This window comes from Pezoporus wallicus, unplaced genomic scaffold, assembly GCF_028554395.1.
Source record: "Pezoporus wallicus isolate ANWC-B61680 ecotype Strahan unplaced genomic scaffold, APGP_CSIRO_Pwel_v1 scaffold_7392, whole genome shotgun sequence".
Classification (NCBI taxonomy): domain Eukaryota; kingdom Metazoa; phylum Chordata; class Aves; order Psittaciformes; family Psittacidae; genus Pezoporus; species Pezoporus wallicus.
Window position 1 is genome coordinate 937,086 of NW_026639923.1, and position 18,181 is coordinate 955,266.

At 39.1% G+C, this 18,181-nt stretch overlaps 1 protein-coding gene across 1 annotated transcript in view; it reads right to left on the bottom strand.

The window, feature by feature from the left end:
* The window catches only part of SDK1 (sidekick cell adhesion molecule 1), a 418,140-nt gene that overhangs the window by 104,898 nt on the left and 295,061 nt on the right, over nucleotides 1-18,181 (bottom strand). The window contains exons 17-19 of the mRNA XM_057416915.1: nucleotides 14,071-14,252; nucleotides 5,814-5,929; nucleotides 2,540-2,732 (exon numbers count right to left, since the gene is read on the bottom strand). Of these exons, the coding sequence (XP_057272898.1) occupies nucleotides 2,540-2,732; nucleotides 5,814-5,929; nucleotides 14,071-14,252 (491 nt within the window). The remainder of the gene's footprint in view (nucleotides 1-2,539; nucleotides 2,733-5,813; nucleotides 5,930-14,070; nucleotides 14,253-18,181) is intronic.

An 18,181-nucleotide genomic window follows, 5' to 3' on the forward strand; every position in this document is an offset into this window, starting at 1 on the left:
TCTCGTCTGCAATTTCATATTTTGTTTCCTCTTCAATTTAGTCCAGTTTCTCATTCCCCTCCAGCTATGATGAAAAAAAAACCCCAAGCCTGCCAGTAGGTCAGCTACAACCACATTTGCAATTCTGCAATCCTAGTGAGGAAAATTTCCAAATCCATTCTGCAGTATCTAGTAGTCTAAGCATTACAGAAAGAAGTGCTGATCTGGTACTGATCTCGGGAATACCCAACAAGAGCACAGCAATTATGTGCTATTCAGGACTATGGATCTGCAGACATGCAAACCTCATACTCGCAAAGCTTTACTCCAATTAGCTCCTTCAGTTGCAGTCCAACTTTCATGTCATCATGAAAACCAGGTGCAGGTTACTCCAAGCCAGGATGCAATGCTTCTGACTGGACATCAGATTTTATTTGACCTACAGTTCATCATCAAACGGATCTGTTTGCACTGTTTTTTTTTTCCTAAAGGATTGCCTAACTTTGCTATATAGACAGGAAATTATCACCTGAAAACATGAACATCAGTCCTTTCAAATATTTTTTCCCCACCACATAAATCCTGAAGCAACTTAGATTTAACAAGTTCTCTGCAAAGATGCATTATACCATCCTGCACTTGACTTCTCTGCCACCAAGAAAACTGAGGAAAACAACTGTGAAGGATTAAAAAGGAAAAAAGAAAACTGCTCATCTTTACTGCTGAGGCTCCTTGCAGCATACAGCTGCATGCACCAAGAAATGTTTTAAATGTCTTACAAAATACAAGTCTAGTTTTCTCTTGATTTATGCTTCATGATGGAATTTCCTTGTGTTTAAAATGGCACTTGATCCCAACCTCTCTCTGAGATACCCTCAAGGTCTTTGCTGTGCTCCTTCTCCCACTTTTCTGCAAAGTCTTTAAGGCTCATTTCTGCAGCCTTGCCTTCAGCAGAAATATTAATAGACTCTTTCCTCTTCCCAGCTGATCCATTTTCACAAAATCTTAGTAAGTCATATCTTTGGTTTCTTATTCTTCTTTACTCACTGAAATTAGCCACAGGTTTCAAATGTTGTTGGAGGGAGAAAGACAGATGAACCCAAGACAGACAGTCGAATATATTTACAAACCCTCAAAGTCAAAAGCTCAATTTCCGTAGGAAAACAGGCAAAAAAGTTAATACTACACAGAGGAATGTAGTGCATGTTTCTCACAGAATCATACCTTTTCTCCACGCTTTCCCTTTAACCACAGATGAACAAGTATGAGTTCATATTCATGGTTCACATGGATTTCTGTTAGGTAAACTGCTATCTCTGTGATCTTCTAACAGTCAAAGGTTTAAGCCTACAATCTGTTCTTGGGGCACAGGTCTGGCATATGGAGAAGACTAACCACAAAATGAAAATCCATGGGGAATTATTTGATTTTCTTCATGTTCTTTCGGAATATCTCATGAAAAATTGGATTAGTACTTGGAGACTTACTTCTGTGAATGTAATGACAGAGTTATCTTTACAGGAACACTGACTAACATAAAAGATGCCTGTTGAAGCAAAGCACAATTTCTAAAAACAATTCCTTCATGGATTTATTGGACTTTTTTTTCTTCTGATTTGGATCTGTAAACATGCAGCATTTTTTCTGATGAACCATGACAGGAAGATACTGAAGCACTGGCCGGAGCCAAGATCACTGTGGGGACACAGTTAGCTGTGAAGGCCACCGCAATTTAGTTGTTATCTGCATCAGATGCACACTAGACTTGTTAGTTGCAAATATGTCTTCAGCAAAAATTTCCAAGGGGCCACAGAGGCCAAAATATTTTCTGATGCAGGGAAGAATTTATATGCTGAACTATCTATTTCATTTTCTTTCATCCTGACTCCAGTTTTGCAGAATGAAAGTTACTGCATTGTTATGATTCTGGTCCCTTTATACAAATAATTGCAATATAACATAAATACAGATATTTTCAATATATTGATTAACAGAAGAAAACAATTGAAAATTAAATATAAACCTGTGGCTGCCCTAACCCTGGCAGTGTTCAAAGACAGGCTGGATAGAGCTTTGAGTAGCCTGGTCTAGTGGAAGGTGTCCCTGACTGTGTTAGGGGGTTGGGACTAGCTAAGATAGTTTTTAAGGTCCCTTCCAACCCAAACCATTCTATGAATCATTGACCTCCACAGGAAGTTCCAGTGCTCAGTTCCTCAGCAGATCACTTCACATTTACTTGGTGCCTGAACATGGATTTAAGAGCATAAGGATTCACAGACATAAACAACACGTTCTGTGTTAGCTGAACCAGACCATGAAGCTTCCAGCTTCCATCAAATTCAGATTTAATCCATAATGAAAAAAACATTAAATATCATTAATTTGGCTAAAGGAACACAACTGGACAACTGGCTGAGGTCGTTACGCAAAGTAACTTGACAAGAGATTGCAAACTGACTGTGAACCTGAGGTCAAAATTTAAGATTTAAATATTCTGGCTTTTAAATCCAAGCAAACAAAATCTGAGCACTGAGATTCTCCACGAGTGCTGAGTACTCACTGTCTTCAAGGGTGCGCAGGAGCTGGGGTGTGCTGCGTGGTCCATCGCCAGGTGTGGTGAAACACAGAACCGATGTGTAGTAAGTAGTGTATTTCTTCAGGTTGGTGATGCAGCCACTATGAACACCATGAAAATCTGGAGCAATGGTGACTATAGTCACAGTCTCTGGAGTATCCACTGGCCATGCCAGAAGCTAGAAAATTCAAACATGGATGAGCTCTCATCAGAAGTTGTGTCTATTTGGAATCAAAGCATGCTTGGCTGCCAAACCCATCTTAATCTGATTGTGAAAAAACAAGCAATGCTGTTAAACTACTGTCAGCTCTGACGCTGAACAGATGGATAGAACACCGTTACTATGAGAACTGGAGGGATGTGTGTAATACTAGTGATGGGGAATATACAGATACCATGGAGGTACTGCAATCCTCAATTTTTGCTACTGAACAGTGCCAAAATTATAGCAAATTATTATTTGTATGACACAAGTCTTTTGGCTTTCTCTGGGCTGCTCTGACTAGCATGGACAGGCTCTGCTGCTGAAAAGAAGCTGAAGGAAGAAAAATACTTTCAGTGCTACCCTGAGATAAATACTTCCTCTTATTTTGGGATTACTTTAAGATCCCACTAGTTAGAGAGGTTAGTGGGATAAGGGGGGGAAGGATGAAGGGGACACACATCCCTCTACCCCTCTTCTACGCCCTCCCCAGTATACCATTGACCAGCCTTGCCTAACAGGCTAAGAGTATTTCAGCATTGGGTGGTTTGGGGATATCTATCCTGTGAATGATTCAAGCAGTTCTGGAACTACAGAAAGAATAGAAAATGGTTGGAAAGATGATTACTACAATTTTCAACACCTGGGTCCCAAAAGTTCAACTTCTGAAGACATTTTCAGGCATTTAAAGTAACATGCTTGTCAGATGTGCTCAGTCCTTCAAGATTTCATTTATCTCCGTTGATCTTCTTGGTGATGGATACGTTTTAGAGTGGAGTACCTTATGTGTAGGTACTTAAATGAGGGCTTAAAAAATTCATTTTTGGCAAATGACTTTGAAATTTTAAAACAATTTTTGAAATTGCCTGAACAAGCTCCAGGATCTAAAGCTTGAAAGTGCTGATGAAATTTTTATTTGGTCCAAAAATCCTTATGGTGTGGCCTGTTAAAATTCTAGGCCTTACTCAGTGTCTGTGTAAATCTCACTCCTTGCATTGATTTCAGGCTCATAAACATGAATAGATGCCTGAAATTAATGAGCCACAGTTGACAGTTTTGCCAATGTCTATAGTTTCCGATAATCAGAAAGCAGTGGGAGGACTGTAAGGAGTAATTTTGTGAGGGATATTTCATATTTGCAAAGGTGCACTTTACAACTTCTTGAAATGCAAATAAATTGCAAAGAAATGGTAAAAATGGAAAATGGCTGATGGGATAGTAAGTTTTATTTTCTTTTCTAAATCACCTTTGTGGATTACGGTTGGCACTTAAAACTTTGGAGGACCCGATCGCTCTTTTTTGAGTATATTTCATTGCACATTCTTTGGGAAAGGTGCAGGAAATACAGGAGAACAATTCTGTCAGTTAAAGGAAAAAATGGGTTTCATCCTTAAGGAAAGGAAAGGCACAGCTTTGACTACTACAAGTGATTTATAAACTATGCAAAAAACTATTGGAGTAACTGACAGACATGCTCTCACAGTCTTCGTAATGCAATTCACAACCCCTGTGAGAACCAGGAATGATAAAGTTGTTGCAATTTACTGCAAAGAAATCCAAAGAAAAAAAATTTTGATCATTTCAAAAGTTTTCACTGACCACTGACAGATAAAATCATGGTTTTAATTATTTCATACCATTACGAAAGAAACAGAAACATAAATTAGGGGCAGCTATGCAATGAGACTAGGGATCTTTAGACTGAAACCCTGTTTGAATAAAACAAAGAATCAAAATCACAAATATGACATTTCAAAATCTGACTGGGCTCACAATGCTTGGACTTGCACCAGAAAATTATAGTGCATTGGAGACCACTAAGCCCCAAAAGTGCTGTTATTCTCCAGAGTCTGAACAGGAGCCAAGTACTACTTCTGTATTGAGGTTTCAGGATACACTCCTGCAGCCCCGTCAGTCACCTAGTCTTGAAAGCTGATACTGTCTCTGGGAAAAACAGACATACACACGATCTTAAAGGTCTTTTCCAATCTAGTTGATCCTATGATTCTATACATGTACACAGTATTTCAGCAGTGGGAGTCTGAAAACATTTAATGAGAAGAAATCTGCTCAAAAATACTAAAGCTCCCATGCATGCCTCTGTCTCAGTTTCTCCATCACTTTGAGAGATGCTCAGAGAAGGATCAAGCCTTGTGAAACTTCTTAAATCCACCCACAATCCCCCAATTCACAGCTTGTCTTCTGAACATTCTTTTCAGCCCACTCAACAGTCCTGCACCTAACACCTAAATCCGCCTTCCTCCTCCCTGCTCCTAAACCATACCTGTCCTCCCTTTCCCTGCTCTGTGATTCCTACAAGATTCCTCTTTGTTCTTTCCATGAATGCTTTTAAACCCTTCACTTATTATGCCCCTACTGCTGAACCATTGAAGGAGTTTCTATTAAACAGTCCTTCCTGAGAGACAGAAATAAACCACTCCAGTTACCTTCTCAGCATACACTCCACTGGTCAAAGTACCAACAAGTGCTCTGTTAAGCACTCTCTGCTCTGCGTACTGTAATAGATACTGCCAGCTGCCACATCAACAGGGACTTGCCATGCTAACTCCATGTCATCAAGCATGATTAATACATTTTACATTCTTACATCTCCCATATCATCACAGCAGGAAAGTTAAGACAAATATTTAGGGTGATGTCTTGGTTTCTAATGAAACTACTGGGAATTTTGCATTAGAGTAAATAGAAATGTCAAGGCTGATTTTCAGTGGCATGACGATCTGTATCTCCTGTGTTGACTTTCCAGCCTGTTTGACATTGAACTGTGTTTTGGCTTTGGAAACTCTCCAGATAAATGACAAAGGTATTAAGACTTTTAGTCTATGACATATTCCTTTTTTAGAACTTACATAAATGGCAAATGTTAGGAGCAACAACTGCTCCCTTCTGACTTCATTCTACTTCTCTAAGATACCCCTGAGGATATATAGTCACTTTGGAGATTCAGAGATTATTAGATTCAACTTCTAATTGTTATCTACCAGAACTGCTAAGGCAAATGCTATTTGAAGTCACAGAAATCTTGTTTTTATTTACCTTGTATCCTTGGTTAATACCATTGATGAACTGTTGGGGTGGAGGGGTCCAGAGGAACTGGATGGTTGTAGAGTTCACGGCTTCCACTTGCACATTCTGTGGTGGAGCTGTAGGCACTGAGGCAGCAGAGAGGGAAAGAAAATAAAACAGTGTGGAGGAGGGATGAGGGGACAAAAGAGAAAGATGAACACAGCACCCACTAACTGTCACTTGCAAGTCATAAAGTAATAACAACCTTGAGAGAAGAATGCACTTCCTGTGCAAGAGTAGCCAGCAGTGACTTGGAAAGAAGAGTAATTGGGTTAATTTCTCATTCTGTATTGGAGATTCTTTCAAGGAGAGGGGGTGAAATGATTTCTGTAGCTTATTATTCCACAGCTGAGTTTCTCATAGAGACTTGACATAGAAGCTAGGTAATGATAGGTAAACACATCTCTTTCAATTATCCATGACTGCACAGAGAATGAACAGCTTCAAAAAGAGATTTCTTGGGTCTTAATACCACTCAATTCCCCAGATCAGACAAAGAAACATGGAGTCTGCACAATTAACAGTTCTAATTGAGAATTATAATCTGGCAACAGCATCTGTTTGTTATTTACTGCTGCTTAAGAATTAAGACCAGTCGTATCACACACAATAATGATTTTTCTTGGGAATTGGAGATGTTCTCATTTTATCTTGATATGATATTCATTCATGTATATTGAATTGATTACATATATTCTGAGCCAATACATCTTCTAATCTACTAGAAGTTGCATAAACATTTTAAGCCAAGTATTTAATTAGACAGATGTTTTCTCAATACAAAAAACTCACCATAGAACATAAAGGCTTCAAACAACAAAAAAATAACACCTAAATATTTTGCCATTTAATATAATGTCTCTTTAAATGCCTTCCAGGCAATTTCTTCAACTTATTGCTTTAGGATGTCATTTCTACAGTTCTCAGAGGAAAGAATACTAATAGACAGGTCTAAATTTCTGAAATTACCAACCTTATAGGAAGTTTAAGAAGAAAACTGCTATTTGAGTATAAAAAATGGACTAATACACTTTGAATCCTATAAAATAAGTTTAATAATGCTTCAAAAATATTACTATTGACAGTCATGTGCATTTGTATTCCACAAAAAAAGGAACTATCCACAAGTGGTTTTGAAGCCTGAAAAGCTTTGCTCCTTCTGGGAGGAAAGGGAAAACTTGTACCAAAACCCAATGATCTATGATTCTAAAAAGTATCCACAATACCCACTGAGAATAGTGGTTTGCTCCATACTTTTCAAAAACAGGTCACAAACTTTTAAAGCTTCAAAGCACTTTTGGAAGATGAGTCTTTGTACAGAGAAGAAATTAAGTTCAAACATGTAAAGATGCCCCTTTTTCCACCAAAAGCTGTTTTGTTTGAAAGACACATAAAGGGTCACTATTCTTAACTGGTGTACAAGCCACAGTAAGGCTGCAGCCAACAGAGCTAGGGCAGGGTACACTTATCAAAGACATTGACAACCTCAAATCTCAACACAGAAAAGTGGAGAAACCCTTAAAGATGCCAAGTTTGGAATGTCAGGAACATCCACTTTCATGCCCTCTGTCATTAAACCCCCCTGATGACTACACCATGGCTTGAAAATTTAGCTCTGCCTATATTTTTAACCTCAGAAACCACACACTATTCAGAATTTTCTGACCCTAATTTAAAACCTGATGTCACAATTTATGAACTGCGCATAATTATTGAGTTCTAATAGCAGAATTTATCTGATACTCCTCTAATGTCTCATTAGAATCTGGGCCCTACTTCCTGCCATGTATCATAACTCTCTGTATGCTTTGTGAAGGTTATAATATCATCTTAATGGCCTGTAGACATCATAAAGTTTTTGTACTTAAAAGAGATTCACCAAATCATCCTGATACAGAGTCATAAATATTAAAGTAATGACAAGCTGCTTTGGCTACAGTCCCCTACTAAAAAGTATTTTTGTCTTCTTCATGTCCTTTGATGAAACTGTTTATTATGAGAGCCACAATATATGTTTCAATTTGGTTTTGTGTGCAGCACTTCACATAATTAATGGTTAAAATGGTTAATGTGAACCAGATTTCTTCCAATCATCAAAATTCTTTCTTTCCTTCATATTTGCATATTCAGATAATGTTAACAGCCAGAGTTTTGTTCTTGTGGAAGAAAAAAGCCTCCAAGTTAGTTTTTTTATCAGAAAGTTACCTCTATTTGTAGATGCTAGGTTGATTTTATAATGTAATTATTATACAGAAAATTTATACATAAAGCCATGTGTTGCTCAGTGACAGCCACACTTGAAGAAATGTAGAATTTCAGCAGTGGTAGTAAAAGCCTGCTTTTCCCAAAGCATAACATGCACAAGGAGACCTGAGTTGACAGTACAACCACTCCCAGTGCCTTTGGTTTCCTGGAACATAAATCAGCATGCACATTGCTGCTTCATTTCTGTGGCCATTATTTTCTTTAGCAGAGGATCCCACAGATGCTGTATAAGGAACAGCAAATTTCCAGTGATTTCAAAATCAGAAGGATTTTATTCTAAGGGTTTGATGAGTCTTTAAGATACATTTCTACTTAACATTTTCAAACTTAAACGTGGAAATTCAGGTTAGATACAAGGAAGAGTTTCTTTACTGTGAGTGGTGGGGCACTTGAACAGGTTGCCCAAAGTAGTGGCAAATGCTCCATCTCTGGCAGCGTTCAAGGCCAGGTTGGACAGGGCTTGGTGCAACCTGCTCTAGTGTGAGGTGTCCCTTGCCCATGGCAGGAGGACTGGAACAAGATGACCTTAAGGTCTTTTCCAACCCAAACCATGCTGTGCTTCTACGATTTCAAAATATTGAAAATTGCATCAGCAAGCTCCAAGTTTTCATTTGCAGTCCTTAAAGTCCCCCCAAAAAGCTCAGGCAGGCACTCCAGGACAGGTTTAATAGTTTCAGAAATGTGGATAACCAAATACATTAGTTATTTCTTTCATTAGGAGTTAATTTCCTGAAACAAGAACAAATGATCATAGCACAAAAAGTACCTGCTCCAAAAGGAAAAATAGTTAAAATTATGAAGAGAAAGCATAAAACATTCAGAATGTTGTGAATCATTATTTATATTACAATTCCTCTTTGGACATCTTTATTGAAAAATCAACATCTGCATCTCAATGAATGCATTTAAAAGATGGAAAGAACATGGTCCATCTGATATGCATAAGCTTAATTATACTGCAGAAGACATAATATATTTTATATTTTTAGTCAGTAAAATATTGGCATTATAATCTCAAATCTAAGTGCCAGTATGAAGCTCTCCTTTTATGTCCTGATATTAAAGCCTTCCTTGGGTATCTGAAGAGTTTTGCATTTAAAAAAGAAAAGAAGTTTGACAGAAGCTAAATAAGAACTGATCTCCTAGCCACTTCAAAACTCAAATACTTTTCTAAGATCATGGTTAGTATCTCACTGAAACTGTACCTGTCCACACAATGGATTTTCTAATTTAGTGGTAGATATCTATTGTCTCCCTGCAAGTATCTTGACAAGCAGTATGGAAGCTACCAATGTCAAATAAGCGTTCCAAGAGCAATCCTCAAGCAGCTACATTCTTAGTCTTTAAACCTGTACTTCATCATGTTTGCAAGTATTCCTGAACTGTCTCACAGCGGAGATCCATCTGGGAGTCATCTCAGAATCGCAGATCAAATTGGTCAGACAAAACCAACTGTTACTTTCTTCCCAATAAAGCTCACGTGGTTGGAAATCTGTTAATAGCTCAGCCACTGGGACTGCAAGTTCATGCAAAGCATTACAAGTAGAAAAGGTCATAGAAGCACTCTCTATAAAAGTCATTAAAAGGGCTTTGCTGACGAGCTAAAGGAGAGAAGGCATTATGGTTAAGCATGTGTACATGTAATTGTTCTGTCTCTAGCTACGTGCAAATAGCATGTAAATCCTGCAGGGATTCTGACAGCCAGACTCCTGGGCTTAAATACAGATCTTTAGCAGAGGCTTGTAGAAAAGTCTCCTACTTCTCTGGAGTGCCTGATCTTTGAAGTAGCAGCTTCAATACCTCAAATAAGGCAGGCTCGGGGAACGTCAGGTTTTCCTATATGTGAAGATTTGGTTGTTCTTTTAATGAACTGGATGGAAGTGCTAAAGCTGCACATTCCTGGTAGGAACGGTAAGGAGAGTCTGCCATGGAGGCATGAGATTCCTCCCACAAATTCTATTCCCCTACAGGCCCGGCTGACACCTTCTGCTGTGCTATGAACTGCAGCATGTGTGTAGAAAAAATGGTCTGTACAATTCTACACATGCCCATATTTGAAATTCAGTACTATGAGGTTTGGCACTACCTGATGAGTTTTGCTTCCTGAAGCTGGGAAATGCCCTCTTCCTTTCTTGCATGCCTCTCCCAAGGACAAGATTATATTTCTTCATTAAGAGCTGGGGGCCAGGGCCTCACTGAGACAACTGCTCTTTTCACACCCTTTGTCAAATCATTTAACCCCACCCCACCCCCAAATCTCCCAAAACAACAACCAAACAAAAAGAAAGCAGCAGATGGCAAATGACACCTAACACTGACAAAGCAGAGAGATAAAAAATCCAGCCACTACAATTCCAACCTGCTTCTGCACAGGGGCAGCTGGGCCCAAAATGGCCATGGATGCTCCCCAGCGGTCGGTAGGCTCCCAAAAGGAAGTGAATGAGGAAGACGGTTTTGCCAAAAATATGTGAGGGAAAACTAAAGGAAGTATCTTTTTAGTGAGATGAAACTGAATGGCTGCAGAAGACTCTCCTTATTCAGAGATTCCTTTTTCAAGATTATTTCCTATATAAAGTAGGAAGCTTTCAGGCAGCCAGGTTTTCTCTAGGGTTTTTGCCTCAGTCTTATAAACGTCTCTGATTCACCTCCCACTGCCTGACGAAGAGACTACTTTGGACCTGGCTCATCTTGCTTTAATCTTTCTCTCCACACCCTCAAGACTCACTAATCTGGTGACTCTTCCACGTTTTAATGCAGGAAGGGCCCTTTTCTCAGGCTTTCCTATCCTTTCAAAGTGTCCATGCAAGGCACAGGAGGGAAAACAAAACAGTAAGAACTAAACGGTGAGACCTATGAACTTTAGGACATAAGACTGGCTTTTGGGATATGCATCACAAGAAAGCTGTAGCACTCTTAATAGAAACAAAAGTGGGCTAATGTTAATACAAAGAGCCTAAGGAAAGTTTAGTCTCTGCTTTTAAACCTTGCCTTACCGAAATCTAAGGAGCAGTGTGAATTTTTCAAAGAGAGAGAAGTTCAGAAGTATTCATGATAGTGAGATAAAAGGAACAGACCCAAAATAAAGAATGGAAGCTTTTGCTTTCTCAAATCAACCTGCTGGAAAAGGTAAACATGCCCAATAGTACAGAGCAGAGAAAATATCATCACCATCCAGAAAGATTCTTATATTTCTCAGAAATCTATTCTTCCATAAAAAGGTATCGAAAAACTTCAGCTTTCATATGTTACTGGAAAGTCCTGCACAACACTGTTTAAATAAGTAAAAACTGCCCTATGCAGAAGGCTGGCACAAATCCCTGTGAAAAGTAACATCAAAGTAAGGAACAGCTGGAGAAACCTCTGATGAAGAAAGATCTGTATATACAGAGCATCAAAGGATTAGGCTTAATATCACTCTGAAAAGACTTTCGAGATTTAGTGACAGTCAACCTGCCTGACCTTAGTGTGAGGATGTTCAGTGCTTTGCCAATAAGTCTTTCTGACATTTTATCTAAGTGATATTATATGCCAGCTCCTCTCTAAGTTTTGATTTTTCAGCATCTTCTCAGTTCAGCCACATTCTAGAAGTTGGTGATTTTTGAAGAGCTTTGAGTAGCTGATTAGTTATCAGTGGCTAAAGCAATGCCAGGGAACTAATAAGGGATTAATAGACCACGTTCTGGTATAAATCCACAGCTTATATGGCCAGTCAATATTCCCTGTGACAAAGATGCCAACATGCTGATCTGCTCCTGCCAATGAGTTGATCTGCTCCCAGTGCTCATTTCCTCCCAGGCTGAGCTGCATAGCACACTTGATTAATATGAGGTGTTTCAGGTATTTTTCATCTGCAGACAGACAGGTTCTTGCCAGCACAGCTCACATCATTTAATGCATGTCAGGATAGAGGCAGCAGCAGTCATAGTAGGAGAGGGGGATGGATGGGACTGTATGTCTCTGACATTTATCTCCACTCATATTAAAATCAGAATATGATTTACAAGGCAGTTTTACACGACTTTTTTTTTTTTTTTCACTCCTGCTGGTTTGGTTTAGGAAGGACATTCTGGAGCAAGAAACAGTCACTTGCTTTTCCTGTCATTTCCCAACTACAAGAAGGATAAAGGACCAGAGTTTCGGTCAGCAGTGCGTGACATACGGAGACAGCATTAATCCAGTTTCAAATGATACTGATACCAACCAGCCTCCCTTTTCAACTCTAAAAAGTAAAAAGGCTCCATACCCAGCAAGACATTCATTAGGAGATGGCAGCACCTGTGAAATAGTTAATTACTGCTATTATTAAATACTGATATAAAATAAATAAGAAATATCCATTATTTCTTCTAAGTCTATCACCATTGAGCATTTAGGAAGTACATTAAGACAAACAGGCCATTGCAGGTTGTCCTGCAGTCTAAACTCTCTTGCTGATTAATATGACTGACTATACTTAATTTATTACAGAGGATTTATATCCTTATAAATGACAACAGACAGCCAATAAATAAAGGATGATAATAACAGTGCATAACATCAAGGGAAATTAGAGTCAATTGACAGGTTTAAGAACAAGAGTGTGAAGTCCAAACCTAAGTCTTAATAGATTGAAGGTTAAGGTGCTATGATAGTTTAAAATGTGCAAATAAACAAAGTGATGAATTACAAGCCTATTCACAAAAGAGATTCAAATTCTCTGGGCAAACCAATTCTCAGCAGAGATCTGGTCTTTAGTTGGATGAAAACCATTAATCCTGGCTGTGAGGAGAAGACTAAGAAAAACATTTCAAGGTCTGCTATAAATACTTCTAGAAAGAGTGAGAGTGTGTCTACACTCCTCTATGCCTTTACATGCCCTAAGACAAAATATAGCTTCTTTCTTTAATTGTTGTGGTTAAAGAGTGTTGCACATGAATAATCTTTTCTTAAATATCTCCCTACACCTCAAATTGTATCTAATCATGTTCTAATGTACTCCTAGTAACAATTAACAAACAACTACATCTTCTTCTCTCATTGTAAATTAACTGATGTACTGTAAATCTGCAAGTTGTTAAAATACTTTAATTGTTTTATGACCAATAAAGTAGAGACCATCTACTGTCCAGTGCTCAGCACCCAGCACAACCCTGTAATGATGGGAATATATGAAAGCTTTAAGTGCCTGGTGCTTAATTATCCTATGGATTTTTATACCAATCTAGAGGTGTAAACATGCCTTACACTGGTTATAAAAAGTAATTACATATCCTTTTGTTGATGTAATTTATACTTTTCTTAAAGCATTTAGCAGAAAGATATGTAGGAGCTGTAGCATAAAAATCAGGGCTTTAAAGATAAAATTATCTTCCTCTGTGCAAATGTATGCACCATTCCTGAAATACTACAAACCACTCTTTTCTCCACAGGCTTTAATTCTCTTAGTATAGTTTCCTTATAAACTTATTCTGTATTACTAAAACAAGGTATCCTATGATTATCTGAATATAGCCGGTTTACTCAGCTTTTGTCTCCTCTGCTGCATACATAGAATATTGCATACCTTGACCATGATAAACCCAATTCCCTTCCACATTCTCTTTGACTCTCCTGGCAAAGTAACCTCAGTCCCTGCCTGTCACAGGCCCTATAAATCCATTCCCAGCTCTTTTCAGCATTTCTATTTATTCCTCATGCTGCAGCCAACTCTGACCTGCAAGGGTCATCATGAGGGTCAAACAGAATAGATAATTTTTTAATTCACTCACAGCTTCTTCTACAGAGATAACAGCAGAGACTTATCTTGTCTCTACTCCAGCATTTGAAATTCGTAGGTGTTTCCTACCCCAAGCTGTCTGTCAAATTTGACCAAAATGACCATTAATTTTACAAGTTGTTAGTGGGACTATCAGAGAGCGCATCTCCTTAGGAAAGCATGTTATAAATTGTAACGCTAAAGGATATATTGGTCCAATTTGCTCACCTCCCTGTAAAGTGTACTCTGTCACAGGTCTGCTGAATGCTCCCAGCCCAGCTCCATTGTAAGATGCCACCTGGATCTCATACTGGGTCCAAATGATGAGGTCTTTCACTAAGCAGTAGTTGATTTCTGCACTGGTGATGTTCTTATACTGGTATTCTCCAGGGAGGCCAGCCAGGCGATACCTACCATATGGGAAGAAATATTTGCTAGTGAATTAGATGGTATCAATTACAGCAAATATCCCGAGTAGCGAAACTGCTTCCTTTGTCAAGAGGCAAGACGCAAACTTCTACAGCAGAATTATACAAAGAATAATTAAAAATAATCAGAAAGAACAAACAAACTCCTGCTAAAACCGTACCATGTTTGACTGCTATAGTATCGCTAATCTGATCTCACTGAGATTACATGCTCAGGGCTGAACAAAATGGGTATTTTATCCTGTTTTATGGTTGCAGAAAAATTACAGCTTTTTAAACGTAGCCTGTCTAGTAAAAGCTGTGATTTAGTAGAAAAAATTGCCCAGATGTGATTTTTTTAGCAAGATGCTGCTGTAAATCAGCTTGAGAAATGGTTTTTTTTCCTTCTCCTCTGAAACCTGAAAAGGAAGAGCTCAGAGGGCTCTGACCTTCCAGAGACTCATTCCATCTCATTCCGCTTCCTTCCAGGTGTTGTCATCTCTAGCTTCTACCAGGATTTACTTCATGGATAAAATAAGGATGGAATATAGTTGAGACTGAAGGGTTGGTTAAGCATTGGAATTCCAGAAGGGCTGTACCAAACACAGGTGAGTACATGTAAGCATCCTGCCTGTACAATTTTTTGCACAGGTGAGTGGTAAACATCCTGCCAAACTTTCTGCTAAGCCATAGGAAGCTGAAACACTGACTATATTTTCCCATGTAAAAACTGCATTGCAGAAAACAGGGCCCCTTTGATATGTCTCTTCAGCCTAAGAAACTATGGAGAAGAACTAAATTATAGAAAACAAACCATGCAGATCTGTGAATGTGAATAATACTGTTGTTTTCCTTCCTTTAGGTGCTTACAATATGCTAATTCACAAAAAGATAAACCAGAAAAAAAACAGAGGCCAAGCAAGGGGCACGAGGCATTACTATTCCATCAGAAAGACAAATCTGAGAACATTTGTGTTTTTATTCACCACACCACTTTCATGCACTCTTACTCATCTTTTGCTTCGCAGTAATGACTAAAAGCTTACTGACATTGAACAATTTCATTGACATCTTACAGTCTGATTTTAAATTCATCCAAGTTAAATTGGTGCAGTTTCTATGACTAGACAACTTTGTGTATTTCAGCCACAGATTTTGTTCTAAAGTCTTATTATAAAGAGATCAGTTCTTAATCACTGACAACCCCTCTATTTTCTGCTGAGCAGCTGCTTGCCTGACCGTATTTTGGCATATTTAATGTTTGTAATGCTACACTGGTGCGATTCAATTTATGAAGTACAAATGGAAATAAAGAGATATCAGCCCTCATCCGAGTTTATCGAATGCCGCCTTCTTCTTCAACTTTCACAATATCTTTTTCATTCTTCTGTCCCCTGGGAAGGGTGGATGCTTCCTGGCAAAGTCAATTCTTTGTGCGGCAATGTTTTGTCTCACACCTAGCAGACAAGGTGTAGAGTGCCCCTGTGATTTAATCCATTATGCTGTTAGCATGGCAGTCCTCTAAATGCAATACTGCCAGCAAGAAAAAGGGCAGAGGAAGGAGGCCAGCTCAGAAATGTCACGTCTTCATGATTTTTCTCACCATGGACTTTGATGTATACTCCATATGACTTGTGCAGTGCACCTTCACTTTTAAAGATCAGGTGTTCCATCAATTTAGTATCTTGTGTGTCTTGAGGATTGGGTCTCTGTGACGCATGGCGGTTTTCATTTTGTTATACCCCAATTCTACAGAAATCAGTGCAAGAAGACTTTTCTTCAGAGCACATTGCTGTCACCACACAATTTGACTTCGAAGAACAGTCTGGTTTATTACCTGGGACAGTTGTGCTTTTACATGATAATCTTAAATTCCTGTTGAATAAATGGTTTCTCTGCTCTGTAGTCAAGACAAAGCATATAGACATCAAAAATGTTCAAGGACTGAGTAGAATGAATATGATCACTCTCTGTTGAAATGGAAAGAGATGTTACAGCAAGGACAGGGATCAACTATGCTCGTAGATGTAGAAAATACTTCAGGTAAACACTGAAAACACTATAGGGAGAAAACAGAACAGGTTACCAGAAGTAGGAGGCTATGGGATTGCTTTCTCATAGAACTTAAAGCTGAGACTGGGTTACATTCATTGGGAATAGCTAAGGAATTAATCATATCATCAAATAAACCAGTTTAAATGCAAGAATCGTACAAGCAACAGTTGTACCCTGTGCAAATAGGTACCCAAGTCTCATGACAAGATACCACCTATAGATAAAAATTGAAGCACCTCTTCCTGCCTGTCACTAATGACTGGTACGGCTTTCAAACTGAGTCCAGCTCTTAAAACTGCAGGCACTTGTACAAGTGGCCCACCAGCATAATAGGCTCTGTGCAGGTGACAGACAGGTTAACAGACTTACAGCTCTGCCTGCAAAGAGACAGAACTTTCCAGGACTATTTTGGGAGCTCACCAACACTCTTAACATCACAAAAACATTTCCATCCATGCCAGCAAAAGTAGGAGCACAGCATGAACAGGATGTTGGCATCTAACTGTAGCATTTGGTTATCTTTTAGCAGGTGTGGAGGACACTGTATTAAAAATGTCAGCAGCCAGCCCACAGTAGGCTGTAACCATCACTTGGAAGCATGTCAGAGTTGGTGCAATGCTTGGGAGTTTCTCACAAATACCTAATTTAGATAATGCCTCTTCTACTAAAGGTGTGGCCCTAGCTGGCTGCTAGCACCGCAGGATATGTATGCTGCCAAACAAGCAGGTGAGCTGTAGCTGAAGTGGGCAGGAGTGTATAACTGAGTGCCCAAAAATTACAAAAGGGAAATGCCCTGCAAGGTTACTTAGAGCGGCAACACCATTTCCAGCACAATATATGCTGTATAAGCAGAAAGACTGGATGTATTCTAGATTCCAAATTACCTGTTGGAATCTGTTTCTCATTAATAAATACAGAAGGGGCTGAAAGAATCTTACTCACCTGACTGATTTTTAAAACCACATTAAGGTCTGCCATGAAGCATCTGACCTGTCATTCTCTTTTCATTTTGTTTGGCACAAAACCGAAGCTTATTGATTCTATTTTTGTCTTCCATCGTGAAGGAGCCCTATTGTGTCTTTGATAAATTTAATTAACCTTTCTAGCAGGAAGCTGAGATTGTAATAAGCAAATATACATCTCCAGTGCATAGGCTGCACTGTACTAACCTCCCATGTGAACACTTTTAGTACTTGTTGCACTTCACTTTGAAAATGGAAAAAAGCTATCTGGATGTAGAGAGTCTCCATAGGGAGCTAGTCCACTTAGGCAGTCCTTTCAGAGTAGCTAGCAGAGACCCCCAGCTCATTGACTCTCTAGAACAGGCAGGCTAGAATTTAAGTGCCTACACTCATGTGGCCACTTGAACAGAGGTGTTTTCTTCTGTAATAAAACAGGGCAGCCACAGCATTTGTAAATAATAATGAATGTATTTACAGAATCACAGAATCATTTGAGTCAGAAAAGACCTTTAAGATCATTGAGTCGAACTGTTAACCCAGCACTGACAAGTCCACCGCTATGTCCCCAAAGCACCACTACACATCTTTTAAACACCTCCAGGGACAGTGCATCTGACACTGCCCTGGGCAGCCTGTTCCATTGCCTGACAGCCCTTTGGGTGAAGAAATTTTTCCTAATATCCAATCTAAACCTCCCCTAGTGAAGCTTGAAGCAGCTTCCTCTTGTCCTATTGCTTGTTACTTGAGAGGAGAGACTGACCCCCACCTCACTACAGCCTCCGTTCAGGTAGCAGTAGAGAGTGATAAGGTCTCCCCTGAGCCTCCTTCTCTCCAGGCTAAACAACCCCAGTTCTCTCAGCTGCCCTCACAGGACTTGCCCTTGAGACCCTTCACCAGCTTTGTTGCCCTCCTTTA